General features: G+C 38.0%; 1 protein-coding gene across 2 annotated transcripts in view; it reads left to right on the forward strand.

Annotated features, from left to right (window-relative positions):
• The window catches only part of ZFAT (zinc finger and AT-hook domain containing), a 318,710-nt gene that overhangs the window by 237,307 nt on the left and 65,771 nt on the right, over positions 1 to 15,632 (forward strand). For both annotated transcript variants that reach the window (XM_007488369.2, XM_007488367.2), the window contains one exon: positions 791 to 929. In XM_007488369.2, the coding sequence (XP_007488431.1) occupies positions 791 to 929 (139 nt within the window). The remainder of the gene's footprint in view (positions 1 to 790; positions 930 to 15,632) is intronic.

Raw genomic sequence — 15,632 nt, forward strand, 5'->3', positions numbered from 1 at the left:
AGGCAACATTAATACTAGATTCTCACTCATTTCCTGATCCAAAGCCATTCCATATACTCGGTTGCCTCTTAAAGTGATTGTACTGTTTATTTTAGGCATATTAGCTCTGAAACACTCATCATGGTATGCTGCATGTCAAAAAACTTGTATTCTAGCTCAGGGTCAGCTATTTCCTAGCTATGTGATGGGGGGGTAGGGGGAGAAGGGGGTGGAGAATAGCCTTTCTTATTTTGTTTCCTCCTCAGTTAATGAAAGAGGTGGACCTGATTTTCTCTCTCTCTCTGTCTCTGTCTCTGTCTCTGTCCCTGTTCCTGTCTTCTCTGTCTCTATGTCTCTATGTCCCTGTCCCTATCCCTGTCTTCTCTGTCTTCTCTGTCTCTCTGTCTCTCCGTCCCTGTCCCTGTCCCTGTCTTCTCTGTCTCTCTGTCTCTGTCTCTGTCTCTGTCTCTGTCTCTGTCTCTGTCTCTGTCTCTCTCTCTGTCTCTGTCTCTGTCTCTGTCTCTCTGTCTCTCTGTCTCTCTGTCTCTCTTTCTCTCTCTCTCTCTCTCTCTCTCTGTCTGTCTCTCTCTCTCTCTCTCTCTCTCTCTCTCTCTCTCTCTCTCTCTCTCTCTTTCTCATTCTTGTTCTCTCGATTATCTTGGCTCTAGCATTCTGTGATTCTATGATTTTGTAATCATTAAGCTTAAATAATTTTTTTTAAAAAGGTGTTTTTTTGTTTGTTTGTTTAAAGGATATTACTACTTTGGAGATTTGTTTTTCTCTAATGAAACAACCCTTTTTGTTTCTACAGCCTTTCCGTTGTGCACATTGTCATTATTCTTGCAATATATCTGGTTCTCTGAAAAGACATTATAATAGGAAGCATCCTAATGAAGATTATGTCAATGTAGGAACTGGAGAACTTGCTGCTGATGCCCTGATCCAGCAAGGTGAGATGACTTTTACTAAGAGAACCCAAACCTCTTTGAAGGATTTCTGTAATGATCTGTTGAGATTAGGGGATACTCTCTCACAATCGAGAGGAAAAGTGACAAAGACTTGAACTAGGATTGTTGTGGTATGAATAAAGAAAAGGGCATAGCTTTAAGAGATGTTGAAATGGCATCAACAAGACTTTGCAACTGATTAAATATGTGGAGAGAATGAGAATGAAGTCATGGATGATTCTCGGGTGGCAAACTTGGTTGAGTGGAAACAGAAAGAGGGAAAATCAGAAGATCAGAGGGTTTGGGGAACAAGATAACAAGTATTGTTTTGAACATGTTTTTGAGATACTAATTGGACACACAGGTAGACATATCTGGTAGGGAGTTTATTGATTCCAAACTAGGATTGGATATCTGTCTATCTATATTGGGAGTCATTGTCATGGGGCTAATAATTGAACCCATAGTTACTGATGAGATCACCATCAGAAAGGGCATAATTGGAGAGAAAAGAAGGGGGCACAGCATAGAGCCACAATTACCCCCACAAGATTGTTTTGATAGAATTGTTTTGTAAAGCATGTTATAAAAATAAGCCTTTTGAAGCGTGAGACAAAGAAATACATTTGTGACATTGTGCTACCTTCCTCACAGAGTTATGGAGACAGCATTATATACACTTAACAGTGTTCTAGAAATGTGAGTTACTATAATTATTTATAATAGAACTGGAAGAGACCTTAAATGTCATATACTACAACTGCCTCATATTTTCTATAGTAAGTGTAATAAGACTATTTAATTTGACATACAAAGTATACTCCTATGCCATGGTGATAAAAATAGAAATATACAAGGTTGTAGGTGGTGTCGATAAGGGAATCTCCTCCATCCTAGGTACTTCTTTTGAGGACCCATATGCCAAATGACTGAGGACCAAGAGTCATGGCAGACTTGGACTTTGCCTTTGATGAGCAGTTTTTAGTTTGTTTCGTAGTTTACCACCACAGTGCATCCTCGAGGGCATAGATCAAAGCAGATCAAGGTTCCAACTTGAGGGCAGAGAGAGAGTAGAGATGTATGCCATCCATCAACTACTTCAGTCATTGCTTAGTGATTAGTCAATATTGGCAGCATGGAGTAGATAAGAGAATATTGGACACAGAGTTAGAAGATATAGAACTGTCCTAGAATCTATTTCCTTATATATAATATAGGCACAATGATAACTTGTCCTGCCTGTTATTAGGGATGAATATGAGGAAAACCCTTAGCAAATGGTAGAGAGCTAAATAAATGTGAATTGTTAAGCCATTCATCCAGCCATTCAAAGACCACTTATAAAGTGCCTGCTTTTTGAATCATCCTTTCCTTGGCTCTAGATACAGTTCTTCTGAGACCTCCTGCTAGATTTCATGGGGAGCTTCTGAGCCACAGAAGGAATTGTTCAGAGACGTTTAAAGTAATCACAGCCAACAAGATCTAGTCTTTACATTGAAAAGCTTAATTCTTTCTTCTTTTCTTGGCACATGATTATCTTCTTTTCATGAAGCTTTGAGCTTATGTTATTGGCATGAATAGAAATGCTGTTTTATATCTGAGTTGTGATCATTCCTCTGGAATAAAGTATTCTCACAATATACATTATTTTAATTTAAATTTCTACTTCTATTTAAGCCCTGTGACTATTAAAAGCAAAAGGAAATTTTATAAATTCTCTAAACAAATCAGAGAACAGTGCTTTACGAGTCTGCTATTGGAAATGTTGTATACACTGCAAGTTTTCTGATTTTGAGTGATGCTTCACTTATATTATTGGGCCATGAAATGAATCTGAGTGTGAGAAAAATGAACTAACCAAACCTTTCAGCATTCCTTGTGAGAAGGGTGATATGGTGGCATAGGAGAATTGTCTGAGAAGTTCAAAATACTTCTGAAGCAATTCATTGGAAGTAAAGGAAAGTGGCACATTGGATTTTCTTTAATAAACAGATTGTGATGGTTACAGTTTCCTTAGAGCCAATTTTTCTTGTTTGGGTTTTGGAGCTAGTTGTTCAAATTGTTTCTGATTGTTGAATTAAAACAACTGTGTAGTGTGCTAGGCTCTTTCTCCTAGTGTGGCTGGGTCAGTGACATATCGTTGAGCCTGGTACTCATGGAGGTTGCCATGCCAAGAAGACTAGCAAATTGTTTTGCCTAACCCTAACCTTCCCAAATCCCTACCCCTACCCACTTAGAATCTTTTCTGTGATACAAAATTGAGGAAAAATATAGTCATTGCCTCGGCAGGAGGGGAAAAAAAACCCAAAACCTTATCTGGGGAATCCACTGAGACTGTTTGGTGATCATAGAATTTTTTAAAGTTATGAGTCCTCATTTCATAGTTCTTACAACCCCATTACTTAAGGCTGAGAAGAATGAGGGAAAAAGGGGGAAATTGTATTGCTGCCTATGTAATACTCAATTATTCTTGTCTTGGTAGGCCTTAGTTTCCTTATTTCTAAAATGAGAAGGCTAGAATTAAATGGTCTCCAGACCTTATAGTTCCTTCTTTTTTTTTTTAACCCTTACCTTTTGTCTTAAGAGTGGTAAGGGGTGGACTGTTGGGGTTAAGTGACTTGCCTAGGGTCCCACAGGTAGGAAGTGTCTGAGATCAGATTTGAATCCTGGAACTCCAATCTCACTAATCCACTGAACCAACAACTTTCTCCCTTCTAGTTCCTTTAAAACATTCCATGATTACAGCTTCATTGGATTCCAAAGTATTCTTCCTTTGGACTCCACCATTGGCCATTCTCTATCTCCAGAACCAGAATTTGCACCTAGATTCCTCTTCTTCTAGATCCAGCATTTTCCCCATTATACTATATTCCATATGGAAAGAGTCATCAGGGATCAGTAGCCAAAAATGATCTGGAAGGAAGTAAGTTAAGAATTAATCCTAGGAAGCAGAGGTGACGTAGGAATACATTACAGGCAAGAGATACAAAGCCATGGGGGAGAAGATTGAATTCTGTGTATGAGAAGAAGCAGTAGGCCAGTATGACTGAAACACAGTGTAAAAGAGCAATATACACTGGGCCTGGAAAAAGAGTGTAAAGTCACATCATGAAGGGTCTTAAACAGAGGAGTGTTAAGGGTAAAATTTAGGGTTGAGACTGAATATATTTTTTAGTTGGTTGCCATGGATTTAAATTCTAAATTTCAATGAAATACTCAAGTCAGGATGGAATTTTATGGTGGTTTATTTACAATAGAAGGAAGAAATTAAGAATGAGGGAGAGAGAGGGAAAATGGAAGAAGGTCTGCTCCAGCCTGGTCTGAGCCAGGGGGAGTTCAGAGGCCTCAGCCAAAGGGCCTTCCCAGAGGCTGTTGCCTCCAGAAAAAGTCAGGGAAAGGGGAGTCAGCCTTAACATTCACCATGTGATCATCTCAGGGAAGCAGCCTGAGGTCTCACACTCCAGCTCTTCCAAGTCAAGTACCACCGCCAAAGTACTCTCACAGGAAGTGATGCGAAATATAAAGGCAGTTCTTTATGTTACTTCCTTTGTCTTACATGTACCAATGGTGGCTTAAACTTGGCTTTGGACAGCCCAGGGGTCAGTCAGTTGTTTCTGATTTGTCAACTTGCTAGCACATTCAGGTCATAGACCTTCCTCCCCCCCACTGGGTATAATACATTCCTGGTTACTAAAATTCTAAAAACTAAGCAGGGTAGAGTAAAGCTAAAATTCACAAGACTCTATATTTTGTTTTAGAGATATTTAGGAGCCACTGAAGCAAGAGTGTGATATGATCAGATCTATATTTTAGGAATGTTGTTTTGTCAGCCATGTGGATGATATATTTTAGAGATAAGAGAGTGGATGCTGGGAGACTAAGTAGGAAGCATTTTTCAAAAGTCCAAGTGAAATGTGAGGAGAGATAAATTAGGGTGGTTATGGTGAAATGGAAAAAAGAAGCCAAATGCTTCAGAGTAGATTAAAAGGAGGACTGCTTTGGTAATAATGGCAAAGGAAAAGAGTCAAGGATGACTCAAAGCACTGGTGGATAAAAACTAAAAAACAAGGCAGTCCCTGATCTCAAGGAATTGATATTCTACATGATAAAGGTGTAAGTAATGGAGAAGTTTCAACTACAAATAAGATGCAAAAGTCTCATAGTCCTTAGTATGCAGCAGCAAAGCAGATGTTAATGCATCTTCCTTAAGATCATTTGTGCTGATAAAAATTATATTTTCAGATGTTGAGTTATTTGATGGTACCAAGGATTTGGGGTGGGAGTCAGGGGCAAGACTTTCTTTTTCTAGTTTTCAGCAGCTGAGGGGATAGAAGCTATAACTCCTATAGAAGCAGTTGCCATATCCTGTCTTTATGCAGTTTGCTTCCCCAGGTTAATGGCCTCAGGGGCTGGACTGAAAGCAAGATTATGCTTCATAAGTTTCTGAGCCTCCAGAGGCTCTTAGGCTGACCTGCTCATCAGTAGCAGTTAGTTATCAGATGGTATTGGTGATTGTATGTCTATATTGCACTTCTTCCCATTCATCACTCCTCTTTATAATACGTATGGGGCCTGGGATAGAAGCAGGGCTAATAATCTATGGGGATGGGGCAGCTAGGTAGCATAGTGAATAGAGTGTCAGTCCTGGAGTTGGGGGAATATAGGTTCAATTCTGGCCTCAGATAATTCCAAACTGTTTGACCCTGGACAAGTCACTTAACCTCTGTTGCCTAGCCCTTTGCACTCTTCTCTCTTAGAAATGATACTAGGACATAAGATAAGGTTTTTTTAAAAAAAAAAATCTATGGGGACTCTATAGTTGCCAGGGCTCTTTGGCTCAAGGTCCTGAACAATAATATAATTTAAGAGGAAGTGGTAGACAGGGAAGTATGATGAATTGACTTTCCTGACACATTCTGCCTCTTGTTTTTCCTTCAGGGTTTCTGACTGCTTTAGCTATGCTGGTATGTCTGCCCCATATAGGCTAGCTAGTTAGGATGAAAAGATAGCTGGGAAGAGGGGAGGGTTTGGAGGAAGAGACAAACTTTTACATCCTCACCAAGAAGTTATATCCTACCTCTTTTTGAAGTCCAGCCCATTTCACTTTTGGGATTGTTTAAAAAATGTTTTTATTTGATCAAGTCCATTGTATCAAGTCTACATTTTGGTTAAAGTAAATCAAGTTGCATTCTTTATTCTTTTTTCATGTGAAAGTCCTTGAGATGCTTGAAATGTTCTCACACTTTGGCTTCTGTTGTTTAGACTAAGCATTTTCAGTTTTTTTACTCTGTCCTTATATGTTGAGTTCTTTAGGCCCTTTTACCACCATCTTAGTCACATTCTTTTAATTAACAAGTTACAGAATGTCATTGTGCGTCATAAAATGTGGGACTGAGAACTAAACATATTATTCCCAGGGTGGACATGTGGATCATGACCCTCTTCTCCCTGGATCCCATGTTTCTCTTAGTACAGTCAAAGATCCCAGACTTCATTTTGCTATTTTTCAAAAGTGGCAGAGCCAGAGCTCAAACCCAGATCATATTATGTTCTTTCTGTCATATAACAAATAAAAGTTACCATGTTGTTATTCTCATATTCCTATTCTTATCCTTGACTGTATGGGAGTCCTGAGGGTCTGTACTAGTACCATTTCTTTTCACTCTTGTAAGTCAGTTCACTAGCATTATTTTGTCTAGCTTTTGTAGGGAAAATGCAATCTCTTGCAGGTGGCTTCTAGATTTATTTTTCCAACTCTAGTCTCTCTTCAATGTCACCAAATGTCTCTTAAACACTGATAACTGGTTGCCAACCACTCCCCTTCCTATGCATAAATTACTTTGTATTTTCCTTGGTATATATTTTGTATTTCCTTATGTGTGTACTTGGTTCTCCAATAGAATGGGAGCTTCTTGAAGGCAGGGATTATTTTTTTCTTTGTATCCCCAGCTTCTAACAGTGCCAAACACATTGCCGTTAAGTAGCACTTAATAAATGCTTATGCAATGATTGTTTCTTGTATCAAACTTTCTTAAAACAAGGTATAGCTGTTACTGAAACACTGCAGTCACATTACTAAAAATAATGCTTTGAATTTCTAATCTTTCTCTGAATATGAATCAAATAGCTCATTTCACTAGGGCGTTTAGGTTTATGAAACTCTTTCCTCACAATAGCCCTGTAAGGTAGACTATCTATGTATTATTATCCCCATTTTACAGATAAAGAAATTGAGGTTCAGATTGCTGAAGTAAATTGTCCATGACATCCAAGCTAACAAATTTCAAATTGAGAACTTGAATGTAGGTCTTTGATTCCCAATTGTTAGTCTTTCTGCTATATTACATTGATTCCCTTGCACCAAGCTGAAGGAGTCCAGTGTACCTTGAAGTTGTCTCAATCCTAAAATCACCCCTTTAACCAGAAGCAGAGAGAGTGGATGGATGACTATAATACCAGAGTTAGTGGGGTAATGGCCACCAAAGTATCCTCCATGTACTTGGAAGAGTTGGCAAAAAATTAGGGAGCTTTATCATTTCTGTTAAGACTCCTTGATTTATGAATATGTTATCTTACTTACAAACTTTTGTCATTGGTTTTCAAAAAAATAAAAACATTTTTTGAACTTAAAATATTTATATTGAGGATGTCCATCTAACTTTCTAAGACTAGTTTCAACCAGTAATCATTACTGTCAGGATCTTGCTTTTTCCCCATGACTTTCAGAGGCGAGGTATTTTTGGCCTCCTCCCAAAGATGTATGCTTTCTTTCCTTTCAAAGAAACATGGTGAGGGAGGAGACAAGTACAAGCTTCGTGCTTCCCCAGGGCAGTTGTACTATTGTGCCTTTGGCAGGCAAGCCAAGGGGAACAATCTCTGTGATCAGATAGCTTATTTAGTTTGAAATACATTTAGAAAATCAGAGAACACAAAACTGTTATAGTCCAGGAGGGAAGGACTAAGAGGGTGGTGGACTGGGGAGAAGGCTGGGAGAATGAAATGATATTGGAGATTAAATTACTCCCTTCTTAAGTGATGAGCTGTTGGGCAGAGTTTCATTTCTAAAATTTACTTTGGATAATTTCCAGGAGTTGTTTCTTTGTTTTGAATAGACTGTTACCTCCTCACCCCAACTTTTAAGTATTGCTTTTGCTTGCCCACAATAATGAGAATTAGTAAGGTACAAAGCTGGAATTTGTACTCAGGACTTTTATCACTAGAACTACTCTGATCATTATACTGCTGCCACCTTAGGATGTCATTGTCTGTCCTTTGTGCACTAAATGATTTTCCCTTGACCCAACTTTTATATAAATCTGGGTATTTATACATATCTTTTTCTTTTCTTTTTGGTGAGAAATCTTTGTATTGTTTCACAATGTTTTCCCTTCTTTGGTCATCCAAAATAGTGTTAAATTTATTTGTGGTTGGACTCTGAATATTTAATTGGTGGTCACCAGGGATTTAATTTATAAATCCCAAAATGAATTACTAAAGTAAATGGAATTTATGGTAGTTTATTTACAATAGAGGGAAGATATTAAGGAATGAGAGAGAAAACTCCTGCTTCCTCCGAGTCAGGTAGAAATTCTATGACCCTAATCAGGGAAAGGAGTCTCAAGAGGACGGGCCTATTGGAGGTTCACACCTCCAGAAAGGCAGGGAAACCTAAGTCAGACTTTCACTCACCACAGTGACCATCTAAAAGGAAAGCAGTCTGAGGTCTCCTGCACAAGCTCCTCTAGGGTCGGGTTCCACAGCCAAGTTCGAGTGTCTGTCTTCCAGTCTCCTCTCAAGTGTCTCTTCTTCCGTCTCTCCTCCATGTGACTCTTCTTCACTCCAAGCTGGAGAGACTGATCCTCCAGTCCAACTCCAAGTCAGAGTTCTTAGATCTTCTGGTCTCTGTGGTCCTCTATTTAAAGATCTTTTCCTCTTGTGTCACCTCCCCTAAATTTCATGTTTACCAATCACAGCAGACGCTCTCTCCAGGACTGCCCACTCTTTAGTTCACACCTTTTTTTGGTTAGATTATACCTTTATTGGTTATAGCACACAGTTTGCACCTTTAGTAGTTAGTTCCTACCTTTTAGTGGTTAGTTACTTTTTTGTAGATTAAGATGGGTAGATATACTTCAAATACAGAGTTTACACTTTTGGGGATTAAAATCTAAAAATAGACTGGGGATTATAATTCAGTCTTCCCAATAAAGGAAGAGCTAAGCATCTTCATTGTTATAATCAGGGGATTACAATTTAATCTTCACAATCAAGGAAGAGCTAAGCATCTTCATTGTAACAATCAGGAGATAGCTAAATCTAATCTTCACAATAGTAAGGTGTACCCTATAACCTGCCTAATTCCAGTAATCATCAAGTCATACAATTTTGAGCTGGAAGAATCTTTAGGGATCTTTTATGCCAAATGTCTTAATTTTATAGATGGAAAAAAAGCCTGAGACTCAGAGAAGGCAAGTAACTTATAAGTCACAGAAGTATTAGAGTTGGCATTCAAACCCCACTTTCCTGAATAAAAATTCAGTGCTTTTTATTATACTAGTCCCTACTGCCTCTTCCTTGGCCTGGTTTAGTGAATCACAGATAATGGCAACTTTGAGTTACAGGGTATCAACAGTTGCCATTTTAGAATTAGAAATTATGTCTACACATAACTCAACTCTACTGTAGGTTCAAGCTTTGATTAGGTAACTACTTACATTTGTTTAGGATTTTCCAAACATAACACTCATATTACTCTGAAGGATTCAAGTTCACTCTGTCTCTGCTCTCTGACAAGTCACTGGAAGAAGGCTGCATCCTCTTCCTAAAAATCCCCTACTTATTTAGAGGAGCAGGTTTGAGAATATACTAAACGTATCTACCCTACTCAAAGCCCCCCAGAAACTTTAGGATACCCTGGGGGTACAGATACATAGTAAGATTGGTTATTAGAGCACTAGGGTTATGCCAAGTACTGGTTTGACCTTTGGCTCTTAATATTTTTCATTCAAAAGACAATCTGTATAGACTTGGTATGAAAAGACCTGTACTCACATCCTGGCCCCAACAATTAGCCATTTGATATCAGCAAGTTACAATTTCAACAAAGCCTTGCTACTTCATTTGGAAAGTGGGATTAATATCGGTTTAATACCAATTGCATTGTTTACCACAGGGACACGTATTGACAAAAGTATTTTGCAAATAAAAATGTAGCTTACATGTAAAACTGACTGCTGCTCTTTTATTTTAATAATGTGAACATATGTACTTTAAATTCTTCCCTTCAGTAGTTTCATATCTCGTAGTGTCATGTAGGTGATACTGAGCTCTTGAGGGATTTGTGAGAAGAGCATAAGCTCTGCCAGGTCTTCCTAAGCTAAGAATAATGCTTTGAGTGTGGGCCAAGTGATGGGCTGCATGTCTGTGGTCCAGTGCACATCCTGGCTCAGTTCAGAGGTCATCACTAGTTTGGCAATAGAAAGATGTATTTTTTTTTTCTACATAGAACTTCTACATTGTCAAATCATAATGGGTTAGGATGTTCCCTCAATGGAGGGAATGCTCAAACATTAACATATTACTAGAACTTGAAAATATTGAAATAGCTGTCACTTTCTTTGTCATCTTTCTGTGTGTTTGTCTGTTATTTTTGCAAACATTCTTAGGTCATTCTTATCCTCAAATAACCTCCATCCAATGCCACTATCCTCCCAAACTATCATCTTCCTTTTAATTTTCTTCACTTTGTGTCAGATGCCTAGGGAAAAAAAAATGTGTTGCTTTCATTTTCTCAACTCCTGTTTGTTTCTAAGTGCCTTGTAGTCTGACTTCTAATGCTTCTAGTATATACTGAAATTGTCAAAAGGAACTAAACTTGGTGACGAAGCTAAATTTACAAATGATTTTTAACAGCTGAGCAAAACAAAGTCATCAAAAAATCTTCCATTATATGCAATATTCCACACTTGTATTCCCCTCCTCTGCAAAGAATGGTGGGGCAGGTGAGGAGATGGAGGACAGTTACTTTTCCAACCTCTTCTTTTGGACCAAGTTTGGCTATTATCATTTTACAGTACTTTTGATTTTGTTATATGTTTGTCTTTCCATTAGAATTGTGATTTTTGTGCATATATTGTCCTTCTGGCTCCTTTAACTGTCCTTTGTATCATTTTATAACCAAATATACTTTCTTTTCTAAATCCTTTTCTTTTTTAAATATTTTCTCAGCCCTCATTCTCCTCAAATACTCTGCAGTTTTTCCTAGTGTTGACAGCTCCCTCCAACTAGATATTCTCTTTTCTCTAAGCTTTAGTGTAAAAATTAAATTAGTATTAGTATTATATTTTTAGAGGTTTATTAAAGATTATTAGAAATCAAAGATGATACATATCAATAAGCCACGTTTCTAGGGCTGATAAGCCCATTCAATTTCACTTATTACATCCAGAGAGACATGTGTGCTTAGAAGCGGAAGCAGAGAGACCCAAGTAGGCAGTACAGTCAGTTTAAATACAAATTTTGTTCTTGACCGAGGTGGGGATCTCAGGTGTGTTAGATTTAAATTAGTTTTGAGCGTTAAATAGTTGCAAATAAGAGAGTGGGAGCCATAAACTGTGATAATTAAAATGTTTGGGAGCAAAGGAAATATATATATCAATTATGACCGCTGAAATATGTTTTCTACTGTGTCTTGGGTTTATATAAATATAAGATGGTCGCCAGGGAATATGTTCCCAATTTATGAATATGCCCAAGCCAACTGGGTTTTATAGAGAAATTTAATTTATAATACACTGATTAATCAATAGAAAAAGAGAGAAAGTAAGAAAGGAATAAGAATGAAGGGCCTCAAGCCAATAAGGCCTAGACCTCAGTCCTAAGAGATAAATCAGTCAGTTGGTTTTATCACTCACCCAAGATCTCTCTAGGTAAGGCTTCTCATGCCAACCTCAGGCTCCACCTTTCAAGAAATGTTTCCAGAGAATTCTCCTCCTGACTCCTCCTGAGTTCTCCTTCCACCGCCTCCTTCAAGACCTCTCCAGGAGCTCTCTCTCCAGGACCTCTCTCCTCTCAGACCTCCTCCAGAGCAAAAAAACTCTCCCTCTAGTCCTCAGACCCCGCTATCTTTAAGCCCACAATCTAAGTTCCCTCCCCTCAGTTCTCACATCTACCAGTCACTGTCGATGTCTCCCCTGTGCCAATGGTGGCTCTAGCTTAACCCAGGACCGCCTAGAGGTCTGCCCTCCTTTGCACATGTCTGTTGAAAGTCATATTCTCAAATAATTAAATCTTGATCTTTGCTGCAGCCCTTCCTAAATCCTGTTACTCTGAATAGGGTGGAGATTGTAGTTCCCAAGACCTGGTTCTGTCATTCCAAGTATCTCTATTGTATCAATTATTAAATCAATCATGACTCAAAGAACTTCCTCTTCTATGCTTAAGCATAGGTCAAAGCCCTTTCCATTGTTTAGCAAAAGGTTTCTGTCCTAAAGTAGTCTTAAGTAGGGAGGAGAAGGATCCTCCCATGCCAAGGAGTTTCATATTCCAATAGAGTTCTTACTATCAGTAGGAAATTTTTTCAAGTATGAAATTTCCCAGTGGGGAATTTTCCAACATTCATAAGTCTTAAGAAATTTTAAGGTTTACAGGTGAAATTATAGGGCATTCTGGGAAGTGCCAAGGACTTCTGGGGATTGAAGTCTGGGGTTCAAATCTACATTTTTACATTAGTGAGATTTTTTTGTCTTGATTCCTCTCTACATACATATTTTTTCAGTACTGTCTTCTGTTTTCAGCTCTCTAACCACAGATGTCTCTTGAGGTTCCTGTCTGGATACTCTTCTCTTTAGATATATGCCCTTTTTTGTGATATCATTAATTTTCATGAGTCCAACTGTCATTTCTATGTCAATGAATATTAAATCTAGCCTCATTCTAGAGATCTAATCCAAAATCACCAATCCCTGCTTATTCATCTCTATCAACCTGATTATGCTTGATCAGTATCTTTAGCCTAACCTAAAATAGGAATCATTATCTGTTCACCTAAACCTCTCCCCTATTTCTTTGAGGGCATTTTTGTTCTTCCTGTCAACTAGTTAGTCTCATATTCATCCTTTACTCTTCTTTCTCTCTTACCCTTACTATGGATTCTACCATCATAATCTCTCTCCTTTTCTCTACACTCATATGTTCATCACCACTCCCTCGAATTCTTCCAATAACCTCTTTTTTTTTTTTAAACCCTCACCTTCCATCTTGGAATCAGTACTGTGTTCCCCAGGCCTACAGGATTTCTGTAGCCTACTCAGCTTGATATTTAAAACCCCTTATAAATAGGCTCAAGTCTACATTTACAGAATTATTTGACATTCCTCCCTTTTTGACTATTTCGCCTGGAAGAGAATGCATTCTGATTCTTTCTCCAACTTGGTATTTTATCTCTTGTCTTTCTCTGATTCTGTCTTAGATAAATTAACCATCTTCAAGGCTTACTACCTCCTAGAGGAAGCCTTGATTTCATCCCCCCTGGTAGGGGGTGCTTGTTTTTACCTTTTCAAATTATCTTGTCTTTACTTATCTTTATTATCCTATCTGATGTAAGCTCATTGAGAGCAGAAGCTGCATTTATTTTATTTCTGCCTTTGAATCTGGAGTGTCTTGTAGTGACTTGTAGATAGTAGATGCTTAACAGTTTCTTATTAAATAAAATTTGAAATGTCAGAGCCAGAAATAGATACCAGGTATCCTGATGCCCAACTTAATAAAGCCCATTTATAGAGTTATACTACTGAAAATCAAATTGAATTTTAATAATGTCAGCTTATATAAAAGACCTAATATTTTAATGCTATATTATGATTAAACTAATATCTTTAGCTCTCTCTAAGGATGCATCAGATTTCAAAAAGGGAGCAACTACAGTGGGCTTTGTTTAATTGCTTTCAAAGGACTTGTATCTCTGCCTAGTTAGGCATTTCATCAGAAAATCCTGATTTGGAGCTCCAATTTCATTAACATTTGATTACAAGCTCTAGAATCAGTGCACAAATAGACTCACCAAATCTTTCATGACCTTCCCTATGTATTGCTTACGTCTTTAATGAATTGGAATAGAAATTAATTTTTCTTAGCTTTGATGTCAGTTAACTGACACAGCTACCCATTCAATGTAGATAGCCCATGGTCATTTGTTGTCCCTTAATTAAAACTTACAATGACAGAGGTTATTTAAGCTTTAATTAATGTGGGGCATTGTTATATTAATTTTAATTTGAATATAATGTGGGCCTATCTTTCCTCCTAAATTAGTTTCTACCAAAAAGGAGAGAGGACAGAGGAACCTTTAATTTCATTTTAAGACTGATGATGTCTGTGCCATTCCCTAACTTTAACCATAAGCAGTTTGCTTTTTGTGAACAATTTAATATTAAATCTGTGTGAGAAGAAGTTCAAGGTTAAGAGGAGGAATGGCTGTGTTTTATCTACCTTGTAAAGGTTTGCTAATGATTCAAGTTGAAATTGTCTTTGAGGAGTATTAAACTACAATGAAAGAGCCTAAAAGTTAAGTTGACTTTTATTCTCTTTGATTGAGATAGAGAAAATAGATGCAGTTGTATTTCACATTCAGAATGACATTTTTGGATTTCAGGAGAATGTCTATTCATTTAGTTCATCCTTCCCTTAAGTATTCTGAATTGTTTGGAATTTGGCTTTGATAACCAGTCCTTCAGGGAAAATAACTAATAGAAATTTCGAGGGGATTCTGTAAAGCTTTAGTACCACATACTCATAAGCTCTAGAGCTAGAAAGATAGGCAATTTAGCCTTTTTATAAATGAGAAAACTAAGGCTCAGAAATTGAAGTAATTTTCCTCAACCCACACAGAAGAGTCAATTTGAACTCATGTTCTTTGACTCCAGCTATAGTCCTTACTGGATTTTACCACATTTCTATGCATGTTCTTAGGGTTCAGCAGAAAAAAATGGCTAATCTCTAACCGAAACCAAATGCTTCTAGGCTAGCTCTAAAACTTCATGGACGAATCAATTTTCTACCCTGGACCTCAGTTTCTTAAGGCATAAAACAAGAGCTCTATATTAGAAGACCTTAATCACCCCTCCTATCACTGGCATTATATGATGATCTTGTTGTGGGGGGCTTGAGGTGAATCCCCGGGTTTGGGAAGGGTACCTTTTGCAAGCTTTCAAGACTCCGAAACGTAGCTTAAAAATAAAAAGGAGAAATTTATTAATTTAGAAGGTAATGTTGAATCTGGCCAGGAGGACAGCATAAGTGAAAGACTGCCTCCTAGGGAGAACAGCATGGATGGAAAGCTATTCTCTGATGACATGATTTCTGGAGTCTTTATATTCTTTATGTGGAGACCTGACTTTGTGCCACACTGAAGACATGACTCTATAGTGGTATGCACTGAGGCATGGGTGAGGGAAGGGGTGGGTTGGTCATCTGACCGGGGTCTGCCTGAAGACATAAGGGGTGACCCTCATAGTTTGGGGGACATGACAGGTGGATGTCTTAGATATAACCTGATGGTATCAAGGCATAGCCTAGAGGTGTATCTCTCTTCATCTAAAGGACTATCTTAGGAGGATAATCCTCTCAGGGTCTTATAGGAGTTTTTGTGTTAGGAGTCACAAGGATAGAAGGGAGCAAAGGAATTTCCCTGCTTATAGTTTGCCTAAA

The sequence above is a fragment of the Monodelphis domestica genome, chromosome 3 (genome assembly GCF_027887165.1).
Source record: "Monodelphis domestica isolate mMonDom1 chromosome 3, mMonDom1.pri, whole genome shotgun sequence".
In the NCBI taxonomy this organism is placed as follows: Eukaryota; Metazoa; Chordata; class Mammalia; order Didelphimorphia; family Didelphidae; genus Monodelphis; species Monodelphis domestica.